The following is a 12,506-nucleotide window of genomic DNA, read 5'->3' as shown; positions in this document are numbered from 1 at the left end:
TGGATTTGTCCAATGTGTTCCAACAATACATTTCTGAATCAGGATGTTGAGGATGTTATTGGTGATGTGCAAGAAGTGATGAAGACGAGCTTCAACCTCCACAAAATATAACGAAGAAAAAAAATTGATTTCTCTTTGGAGGAAAAAAAGAACTGGCTTCGTTGGTCGAAGCCAGTGAAGCTATTTGAAAGTTGGAGCATAGGCTTCACAAAAATAATTCACCCGTTGCGAACCTCTGGAGTAATATATGTAGCTACAGAAATGAAAAAAACATGTACTAACTGCTCAACAAAATGTTAATAGATAGAATTCTTTTCACTTTTGTTTACCAGCAGCTGACTCTTAGAACTTGTCAATTGTTTTTGACAGCTGACAGAACTCTCCACAAATATTTTTCCGCTGTGGTTTTCGTTTTAATTTTGCTTTGCACTTGAAGACCGCCGAAAATAATCGTTTCACTTCAGCTGCGTACTAAGCTTCAAAACCAAAAAAAAAAGTTGAAAAGAATTTTGACGTAAGTCTCGATTATGAATGTTGATACAATTGATAAATCATATTTATCTTGAAGGCGTGTTTCGAGAGTATGACAAGTAGTTTGTTGTTTACCATTTTTCAGTGAGAGCTTACGGCTTTTACTGCTTTATGCACTTTTTGAGATTTCTTGTTTTATCTGCAACCAAACTAAGGTTGAACAAAACCGCGACATAATTTTGTTTTGTTAGCTGACTTTACTAAGTTTTTTAATGGATGTAAGTAAAGAGGCCAACTTATAATAAAGTCCACTACTGTCCATCACATATAAAATAATAAAAAAATGAAAAACACCAGTTCAGTTTTTAAAATAATCTGCAATAAAGAAAAACCTCGTGAAAATTCATTTATTTTAATTTTCTTTACCATTTTATTTTATACCTTCATAGAATACACGCAGTGAAAAAGTAGTTGATCTTTTCTGTGGTTTTTCCCATCTATCTAGCAATCCACCAAAAGTCTCCCGCACCTTTCTTTATTAATGTGAAAAAATGTCACTCGTTGTGGCGTCGTCGTCGTCGGTAACAGTGGCAATGGCGGGCGGGCGGTTGTGTCGTTGTCGGCATTCGTTGTGTCAACAACAATACTCCAATCCGAGTTCAAGCAGGATGCGGGAGTTTCCAACAATTTTCGCAAATTTAATTTTTCTATCTACACATTCAACTGTGTTCAAAGAAGCAGATACATTTTTATAAAACTGGCAAACCACAAGAGGTCACCACTAGCGTACATTAAAACAATGCAATGACAACCGCCGCCGCAATGCAAATAAATAATACCATCGTCGTTTTAGTCGTCCCTGCACTGCACGGCATCGTCATTCACTTGGGTACACATAAAGTATAAACAAAACCTTAATGTTGGGATGTGTTCAGGGTATTAAGTGAGTTTTAGAGAAGAGGCATACCGCATACGCAATAATTCATTGCAACTTAATGCAAATACCTGCCGAGTGAATTCAGAGATTCGGACTAAATAAAAATTTTAAAAATAAAACTGAATTGAATTATAACTGTCAACAAACGTGAAGGTTTAAGCCGACACCAAAGAGAGGATTAAAAATACAATACGGGGTCAGTTTTTGAATGGGAAAGTATGCACATTGGGAATAATAAAAGATTATTTTTAAATACACCTGTGTTTGCTTATGACCTTAGTAATCGTGCTTCTATAAGTATAAACGTTAGGTACATTTGACATAGAATTTTTAACACAAGGGCGTGATTTTCATTTAACGCTGGAGTATTAAAATGTAAGGCGAAAATAAACATTAATTTCACTAAAGGGTCGATTTTTCGAAACTAAGGTAATTCTGTGAAAGATGGACTGAAACTCATAATTGGAGAAAAACTCATTTAAATAATAATACATTGCTTCAAAAATAAACTTTGAGAAATCAAAATTATGCTAACATTGCCAAAGAAGGCATGTTTCTCGATAAATTACTAACTTTCCTACCTAATTATATCAGCTTGGTTCTACATTTCACACTCACTCGAAATGTAATTGAAATAAATTCAAAATGTGAATAGGAATTCTGAAATTCACTTTAATCGATATCGATGTTATTGTTTCGAACCCAACACGTAGGGAATTCCCGTGTTCTACATTTCGATATTTAAGATTTGCAAGTGAATTCGACCAAAGTAATTTGGTGGGATTTGAATTTGACAAGAGGAATTTTTTTAAAAACAGTTATGTTTCCAGTTAAGGGAAATGAACCTTAACTTCTTTATGTAATGCATAAGAAGTTTCAACTTGTACTTTGTAGTAGAGGAAACGAAAAAAGCATTGAAAATAATTTTTCAACAAGCAAAAAGTCTTTTTTCATAACATTTCGAGTAAAAGAGTTGTCAAAATTTGAGTTCAAAGAATACAGTTTTCTGCAAATAGTAACGTAACAAAAACAAAAGAATTTATACAAATTTATTATGACAATCATTTGAATCATTTATTAACTGAATTTATATAGGTCAGCTGCTTTTAATTCACGTAAAGTGATTTCGAAAAGTATTCGAAGTTTTTAAATCGATTAAATGATGAAAACAAATTCAACCTTAATTTAGATTTCTTTTCACTTGAGATGAGTTTTTTTCTTTCATAAGATGTTGCTGGATTATTGACTGAGAAAAGCTACATTTACGCCTCGCGCCGCTAACAAAAATATTCCGCATGGTTCTTCACCTGACTTAGCTCATGCTAAGAACACTCACAACGTTAGAAATAACTCATCCCAAAAATTATGAAATACCGGAAAACTAAGTTATCGAAAGAAATGGTTTGTGCAGTAGATTAGTTCGTTCAAATACACAAACCATTTCTTTTGATAGACTTTTTTCCCAGTATTTAATATTTGTATTATAATAAAAAGTAAGTTTTTCAACAAATAAAAAATGTTTTCTTTTTTTCAAAAAAATGCAATTCGCATAGTCTACAGAAAATAATTTATTTGTTAGAATTAGTTCAGTTGAAAGCCGGAAATAGAAAACTTTGTACAGAAAGTATATTCATGATTCTTAAAAACTGGTCTTTTTTTTTTAATGTTATGTTAAACCTGTAAATAAATAAAATTTGATATTGTATTTTTTAATTTTAGAATTATTTAAAAACTTATACAGGTATAAGTGGTTGTGTTATTTACGTAGACTATAAAAAAAGATGTACTAGTACCTTCGTATTGGTCGAGCAATGATAACCTAAATCTGACCTCAAAATCAGCAGAGTTTACTCTTTTGTGATGAACACTTCCATTGATCAAATCCAACGAATCAGGCACCAAACCTTTTTTACATATTTACTTACAGCCAGATCTCAAATATTTTGAGGCACTTTTTGATTTTGAGGAGTATTTAAATTTGATAAAGATTTTTAGATTCTAAATTCATAAGAAGACGTGGTGATTTAGCACACAACAAACTTTGCTTAAGAAGAAGAAATCCCATTATCAAAGCAGTCAGATCCAAATTTTTAAAAATCTAATATAATTAATTTTAAGTAGATCTATATAGAAGCAACTAAAGTAAACGAAAAAATGTTGCAAAAATTGATTTTATTTTGAGCTGCCCACTATTGGGGAGCTGTCACTTTTGAAAACGTCATCATTTGACATTCAACAAGTAAAAACTACTACTACATTTCTTAGAAATATAACAAAACACGTTTTAATAAAGAATTGAAGAATTGAAATTGTTGAGATTTTACTACAAAAATGGTGACAATATTACAATCACAGTAGCCAAAGTAATTTTGGGTAGTTTGTAAAGCACATTTTGGGCCAACAATAGTGCAGCTGGTGAAAAAGATTGAGTTTTTAAGGCAAGTTAATGTGTGCGTCCCTGAAGGGCAAATGAAACCATTACTACTGTAGTCAAACGTGTTGATGAAAAGCTAGATTTTTCGAATCCTCGTATATTTTTTGAATTAGGAATTTTACAAAATTACACCGTATTCTGCATAATAACTTAGGTTTTAAAGCTTTAATGTATCCTATCTTTTATCAATATGAAATGAGCATCAATTGATTTTTCTTTAAAAGTACTAGTACTTTATATAAATACCTACTATTGATCTTACTAACTTATTAAGATCCAAACCTCAAACTTTTTAATGGCTCCGGCTGGCTCGAATACATTCCAGACGGGAAGCCCACTTTTAGAGCACTTTCGTCTCAGGCTTATTTATGTAGAAAAGTGACTTCGCATCATTCCACACAAAAAATAGTCCAGCCGGCAGCGGTGTTACATCGCACAATCTTGGAGACCTCGCCACAGGCCCTCGACGTGAGATGAAGCGCTCAACAAAAATTTCATCCAATAAATTGATTCTTTCGTTTCGTGCTTCGGTCTAACTGAATCATTATATTATTTTTGCACGATTGGCAAACGCTGTTCAGGAGTAAGTCTATTCATTATGAAATGGCAAACCAAACTTAGCATAAATCAAGTGACAGCTATCAAAAAGAAAAACTCCTAAAATAGGTATTACCAGATTGAAAACCACACGATTTAACGTTTCACTTTGTACCTCATTAATTTAAACGCCTTTTCATTTGAACTTCGGTTTTGATTTACTTCTGCAATATATTATTTGAGTATCTTATATGCATTTGCTCTATAAGCCAAGCACTTGACAATGTAAATAAAAAGTAATATTTGTGATCGATCTATATTCGCAATGACCATTATCAAAGCCACACCACTGTGCCAACTTATTTTAATACTTTCTTTATTATGTCCTATCAAAGACAGTCAACATTATGTTAATTGTATATCCTGCATCTCAAACCATATTTACTACTTCTATCTGTCTGCGCACTATTTTATCGACCATACACGGGTATATGAAGCTTTGTAAGGTTAACAACAACAATGTCTCAGATCTCTGAGTCAAGGCCCAAAAGATTCATAAAAAAGGATAAAAGAATAAAAAAAAAACATACAAATTTATCAGATTTTATGCAGATTAGACCATTTATCTTAGAGGTTTTTCATTTAATCATTTTGTTTTCTTTAAAGAAAATGTTTTATTCGTTCATCTTTTGAAGACAAACACAAGAAACATTCGTATATAATAAAATTCACTTGATATAGCTTTGGAATTGAATGAAGGAGAAATTTACTCGACAGAAAGAAAAATCTGGAACACAAAAACATCACTCATTTCTTCAGTGTTCTCAGTTCAGTCTTGAGTCTTCAGTCACAGTCGCTCGGTCTCGGTAGTTGGCAGGAAAGTGTGGGCGCCAAAGACCAAACGACCACCATCATCATCATCTTCAAGCATAACAGCAGTCATAGAAAATGGTGTTTAAGTTTCCTTTTTCTTATTTTTCTTCCTTCTTCCTTTTTATTTAGTTGTTTTTGGTTTTATTGTTGTAAAAATACATTTGAGCTAAGTGCACTTCCATTCCATTTGATGGTTTCTTTTTTTCCTTGCTTGCCTGCCGACAAGGCTTGTGGGATATTCGAATAAGGTGGTACATAGTATGTATATATTCTTCCATTATATTTGCCACATTTGAAAGAGTAAAATAAATATATATTTCGCATTTCAAATGAAATGTGTATTTGTACATTTGTTTCAATCAAATATCCCACACCCACAACTTTATACCCATTTAAGAGGCATTGCCAGAAGAATAAGTATGACTGTTTTATGGTAAAATTCTCGTAAGCCTTTTTATTGTAGGTACTCCTACTTGCACTCTCGCTGATATGGAATCAGTTTTTCTTAACGGTGATTTCAAGTTAGAAAGGTAATGGTTGTAATAGCTTTGCCATTAAAACACTAATGTACCAGAAGAAACCTCCTAAATCTAGGTATGGGTAGATATTTAGGAGATTTATTACAAAAACAGGCATTTGGAAATAACGGTTACCAGTGGTGTTGACATTTTGTTTTAGTTGAAACCGGTGTATTTTTAGATGTGTTTGTTTTTATTTTAATCTGGTAATACTTATTTTTGTTTCAGTTTAAAATTCACAGCTATGAAAATCGTGCAAGTTTTTGGCCATAATACAGGGTAATCCATTTTTCGCTTTCATAATTGAAAGTTAATAAAACACATATAAAATATTTGTTTCATGATATTTATAAAGTTTGAACCTTGACATTTTGTGTGAAACGACCACCACGAATTTTTGCCAGAATCGATTATTTTGAGGCAATTTTCTACCACTTTTTGACACCATATTGGGCGTTATCTCATCCATAACTTGACGAATATGGCTTCTCTTCTATTACTTTAAAATTCTCAGAACCCCAAATACAACTATTTTGTTTATTAACTTACCCACCGAGTGAGAAATGTACCCTTTCGACTTCATTGTCAGCTGGCTTGATGTTGTGTTGCTGGACTTTATATTTATGTATATAGTCGTAGATCCAAATGCAAAATACGCCATATTGTAACGTAAGATAGTCCTTATTCCTGAAAACGAATAGAAATCGACAAATTGGGGTCTTTGGCAACCCTTTCACCAACAGCAGCGACATTTTTAGTGGTACAAGCGCAACGATGATGCACAGAACTTAAAATATCTGTTACCAATCCAGCCTCTTAAAATTACCTCACAATTTAGCGATTATGTAAACCATAATCTCCTCTTAAAGCACTTATAAGCTTTGGCAGAACCATAATTTTTGTAGCAGGTTTTAACAATCATCATTTTTGTAGCAGGTTTTAACAATTCTTATGCATTGTTCGATAGCTAAGCTATTTTCGTAAATGTTAGACTTTCAACTAAAAACAACAAAATTGGTTCTACAACTCAGTTTGACAAATGCCAAATTCCAGCCCAATACTTTTGAAACCGCAAAATGGATAATTATTTATGTTTTTGTTGTTTTAAAGAGAATATTTCAGGTTGATTTATCTACACCTCCCTACTTACCCCTCTTAGAATGTCATTTTACAAAAATTCAATAAGTGGATTTTGCGGGACTTTTGACGTGTTACTTTGGATGACAACTGCGTCGAATCCAATCATACCATTTCGTGAATCCATTTTTTGGACCTTTGTTCTTATATTTTCGAGAATATGCATGTACAAGATAGAACGATATTACAAGGTATTGGAGAGGGACGCCAGCCATAGAACACCTTAGAATAAAATAGAATATTCCATTAACTTGGAATTTGTAGTTTCTTCCACCCTTCTTTTTTACTTCTTGAGTGAGGAACTTTAATAATTAATTTTTTATAAAAAGTTTTCAATTGAAGGTTTCAGTTGTATAATTGTTTGTAGTTTTTAAAGTTGGTATCTTTTAAAACACTTTAGCAATCATTTTTGAAAATTTGATTTTATAGCTTAAGCATACGTATTAGGTAAAGCTCCTTCTTTCTAAATAGTAAAACGTTTGTTTGGCTTAACCTTTTGAAACAAGTACGTAGTGTAAAGAATCAAAATAGTGTGCATTGCTCCAAAATAACTGAGAATTTTGCTGATGTAGCCCGTCGTTAATGATTGTCGATTTCTTGACAATCTTCGGAATTAAGAATTCTACAAACCACATAACTTCGTATTTTGCAAGATCGTGTTTTAGTGATGAGACCTATTTATCCCTCTAAGGCTAGGTTAATAAGAAAAATGGTTACATTTGGGGATCGAAAAATGAAAGACTAATTGTTATGTTTATAGTCTGGTTTTGTGCGGTTGTTTTGCTGGCTGTGTGAATGTACCTTAAATGAATTGCAAGCTTTGATAAATAAATGTATATGACAGGGAATTGATAGACATATATAAACAAACAATCGCGATTGTGCAAGAAAATATCCCTACCGTATTTTGTTGTGATTTAAAAACTTTAGACTTTTTTCTTTGGTACCGAATGATCCACAATTGTTTCAAGTCCTTAAAGATAGAATTGAATGCAAATGCGAAAATAAAAAAAATAAGAAGGCGCAATGGCTCGAAAGGATCCAGGTTCTTAATCATTCCTGTGCGCAATTATTATCAGGGATGTTGGGGACCTACAATTTCTGTGCCGAACGGATAATTTGAGAAAGCACTTCTCCTGACAAGTATTACTCTTCGAGGATCTGTGAATTCCTAGCAAAAGGCAGTACCCGTGAAAACAAAACTTAAGGTGGCACAGGCAAGGATTGAACCCAAGACCCCTGGCATGACAGTCCGAAGCACTATAACCATCACGATACGGATGCTAATTGGTCATGGAAAAAATCATGGATATGGTTCTGTAACCACAGTTGTGGCGATCATGACTTTTATATTTTTGATGGCTATGCAATGCAATAAACACCACTTGATATATCATTAAAAAAACAATCGATTTTTGATATCTATATGAAACTTTTATTAGAAAACCTATTATCAGTAATTCTTGAAGAACATGACAATTTTTAAAATGTAACTGATTGATTTATTGATTTTTAGTCAACTTGAAGAGAACAACTTTGTTCCTAATGGTAGCTACACTTAGACGACTTCTTAGGAAGAAATTTTCCACCAAAGTTTGACTGTCGGGGTTTGTCGAAGTGATTGTCTAATTTTCCTGGACCACTGAAAAGACTGCAACAAGGAGTTGGTCCCTATATTAAAGATTCTGTAGAGTATTAAAAATAGTTAAATAAAATTGATAAAGAAAACTTGCCAAAATGCTAAGAACCGGTACGAAGAACAAGAGAGAGCTTTTATTTTAGTAATCGTAATCAAAAGCAAGGCTAATCAAAATAATTATTGTTTTGTAGGAAAGCAAAAGTGAACATAATTTGTTAAGCGTTTAAAATGTTTCGGTTGGTCTAGTGTGGTTCAGGATGGTAGGGTGTGGGATGCTGGTCCTTGAAGAAAAAGTTTTTGTTTCAATTAAAATTTGAAAACTCACACAAAACACAAAATATTGTATACCTAAGCAGCATTCAGGGAAGTTTTAAGAAGTTTGTAATATATGGCACACAGTGAAACAGAGGTTGCCAATAAGTGGATGTATACACTTCGTCCTCTTGATGATGATAATGATGGTGATGGTCTTGTTGTAGGGTAGGTTTGTAGTTTGTAGACCATCACATGAAACTTGACAAACTTTCTTTTGTTAGTGCTGTCAAAAGTTATCATATGTACTTTGTGTTTAGTTCCTGCAATCTTCTGAACATTGTTTAAGTTTAAAGATAGAAATTAAGTTGATTTTAAATCAATTTCATGCTTCATATTTTTTGTAGTACCCGTGATGTGATGGTTATAGTGCTTAGGACTGTCATGCCAGAGGGTTCTTGGGTTCGATCCCTGCCTATGTAATTTAAAGTTTTTTTCACGCTTACTGCGTGTTGCGAGGAATTGACATATATGTTCCAAGGATAATTCTAGTCGTGAAAAGTGCTTTCTCAAATTAGCCGTTCGGATTCGTCTTAAAAACTGTAGGTCCCCTTCATGCCTTATAACAGTACTCGAACTGTTGTGCCACCCAATTTATTTATTGTATGCTTCATATTTTAAAAATGACAGCCAATTTATTTGAATACTCCCCACATCGTCTTCGGCAGAAAACCTAAGTAAAAGTATGCTTTACCTTGGAAATTAGAGGTCTCTGTTGCTATGGGGTCTTAATTAAACTTTTTAATTTCAAAACAAATATAACAATATAAAATAAAACTGTCTTTTTTCAGGCTACTTCTCGCCCATAAATGACAAAGGTGTTCCCACGGCAACCCTCTACACGACCCTAATTCAACTTGTAAGAGAACGAGTCTACAAATTCATTTCGGTTGACAATCTGCCAGCATTTACTGAATCTCAATCAGCTGAAGGCTATGCAGCTCGTCCGCAATACATCAAAACCACAGCTCGTGGAGGCCAAGTATTCCGATTGTTGGCAGTTTTTGAAGATGGAAAACAACAAGAATCATCAGCCTCATCGAATAAGATTTCTAGCGCTTCAGGTCGGGAGAAGGAAAAAGGTCGATATGCTCAGTTGTTGAACGAGAACCGTCAAGTTCTCTATGTATCCCTATCGACCAAGGGAAAATTCTACGAAATCGAACCAGGTGTTCCACAAATTCTGCAAAAAGTCAACTCTTCCGATGGGCAAAAGAAAGTCAATCCAGATTGTGTGCATAGAATCACAGCACTTATAGCCCCGAATAAAGAACTCCCGATGACAATTCGCTACATATCCGGCCCGACGGGAACGACTAATTCCATACCGGAAAATCTCACAATAAGTCGAATTACTATGGAGAACGTTGTTATAGCCTGTCCTATTGAGAGTGTCGAGGCACAAAATCCTCTTCATTTGCGAAAGCTTCACATAACTCCCGAAATGATCTTGGTCAAATACCTGCTGGGCTTTGAAAACGAGCAGCGAATGTTGGCCAATCAGAATGTTCAGAACATCCTCAAGTTCTGTCAGTTCAATTGTGATCAATTTTTGAAAATGGTTGAAGTCGAAATTTTACATCGACCCGAACGTTCGGGCAGCAAGAGCCGCGTAGATGGCCTAAAAATCCTCAAACCCCTGAATTTCCCGAAGCTGCTGCGGCGCGAAAAGACCTCCATAGCTCACGAGAAAGAAGATTCTATCATATTTCTTAGCAAAAACGACTTGGCCAACATGGAAGCCAAAGATGATCAGAAACAGTCATCCTCTGGCCACAATAGGATCTCAGAAAAAATGAAAGTATTCCAGTCGACCAAAAAGAAGTGGTTCCGTCGCAATGAGAAGCACACTTCGTTGACAAGTCTAGACCTCGATGTTCAGGCTAAGCGGATGAGCATGGAACGATACAATGACATGTCGAAGATGCTGCAGGAAAGATTTGGTGCAAATTTGGATACAGAATCCATTTCGGAAAGATCTACATCAGAAATTGGCATCCAGGAACCAGGCAATTCAAAGAAACCACCGCTTCAGAAGAGTTTGAGTTTGCAAGAGGTTGATTTGGTGGGGAAACCCGACCTGTTGCCCAAGAACTTCACTGAAAGTACTGACACCATGAACGAGAATGAACACGAGCATGAACATGACGACGACGGTGACGGTGATCTGGAGAACAAGCCACCCCAATCATTCATCACTCAAAAACTCTACACCGAGTTCTATGTCAAGACCCGACAGTACAGCAAATCATCTTCGAGCCTCCACCAATTGTTGCATTTCTCAGTGCCCCAAAAAATGAATGTGGTCGAGATGAAAAAGAGCCAGTCGACTAAGGAACCAAAAACCCCAACATCAAAAAAGCTCGAATTCAATATTGGCGAAGAAGTCACCGCTGGATTCGATGCGGCCAGCAGCCCAAATGCAATCCTCGATGACCTACCCTACAGCAGTGTTCGTGATTCACTTCTCCTGTCCAGCGATGAGTCATCGAACGAGCTATGCTCTCCAAATCCCGCCCACATGGCTCTCAATCTCATCGATCACACCAAGGAGAACATCTATGCGGAAATCTGTCATGGCGACACTGTTACCATCACCAACGCCAATAATGGCTTTCGCATAGAGACTGGGTCCTTTGCTGCGAATGCGAACAATCAACAAACCTCTACCAGTATTGGAGTGCCGGTGTCGGTGTCGGACTATGGTACCGTTGCCGGTCCTTCCGCCGTAAGTCGTGTGCAGATAAACTGCTCCAACAGTCCGGTGCTAGGAAACAGACCCAATATCAAAATCAATGCTAATTACAACAACCACAATAATAATCGATCAGTCTCTTCCGACGAGGATAACATCTACAACACCCTCAAATGATGACTCAAAGGTTGGAGAATTAAGCTGGCGTCTATAGTTTTGGCCCATTGGGCGCCTGTTTAACATTAATTCTTCATTTAATATGCATTAGAAAATATTAACATCAATCAAAAACAAAATTATGATAGATTTTGGGCTGTTTTCCCCATGAAGATTTTTATTTTTTACTTTTTAATCTTTTTAGTTCTTTTCTTTTTATTTTTAATTAACATTGAAGAAGTGTTTTATTTTATTTTAAATTAAGTTGTTTATTATTTTTAATTTTATTTCAAACCAACACACTCTGTATTATATGATGATATTAGATAATTATTATTATATTATTGTTTTTATTTTTCTTATCTTTTTTATAAAATATTTTATATTTAATGTAAATAATCTTAGTTTTAAATCTTATATAAAAACAAACAAACACCTACAACATAAACATTTTATGAATAATATTTTTTTATGTTATTGGATAAAGAAATTTTGTATCCTTTTTTAATTTCTTTTTTTTTTAATATAAATACTTATTATTATAATTTTTTCCATTAATCTAAAGGTTTAATTAAAATTAAAATGTTTAACAATTCAATTTTTTGTTTTATTTTAATTTTGTTTATTTTATTTATTTATATTTTTTGAGACCATTCTAACAAAACAAATAATTATTTGAGAAGTAATCGCCTCATTATATATAAAAATAAAAACTTTGATGTGGAGATTTAACTTAACCAGAAGGTAGGTTTTAGACTTTGAATAATAAATTGACGAAATCGCTATTAATTTTTGTT

At 34.2% G+C, this 12,506-nt stretch overlaps 1 protein-coding gene across 7 annotated transcripts in view; it reads left to right on the top strand.

Annotated features, from left to right (window-relative positions):
* The window catches only part of LOC129953876 (probable serine/threonine-protein kinase DDB_G0286465), a 386,722-nt gene that overhangs the window by 369,383 nt on the left and 4,833 nt on the right, over positions 1-12,506 (top strand). For all 7 annotated transcript variants that reach the window (XM_056067400.1, XM_056067398.1, XM_056067399.1 and 4 more), the window contains one exon: positions 9,650-12,453. In XM_056067400.1, coding sequence (XP_055923375.1) covers positions 9,650-11,730 — 2,081 coding nt within the window. In that variant the 3' untranslated portion in view covers positions 11,731-12,453. The remainder of the gene's footprint in view (positions 1-9,649; positions 12,454-12,506) is intronic.

The sequence above is a fragment of the Eupeodes corollae genome, chromosome 1 (assembly GCF_945859685.1).
Source record: "Eupeodes corollae chromosome 1, idEupCoro1.1, whole genome shotgun sequence".
NCBI lineage: Eukaryota > Metazoa > Arthropoda > Insecta > Diptera > Syrphidae > Eupeodes > Eupeodes corollae.
The sequence above is the reverse complement of the archived record's forward strand: the minus strand, read 5'-3'. Positions and strand labels throughout refer to the sequence as shown.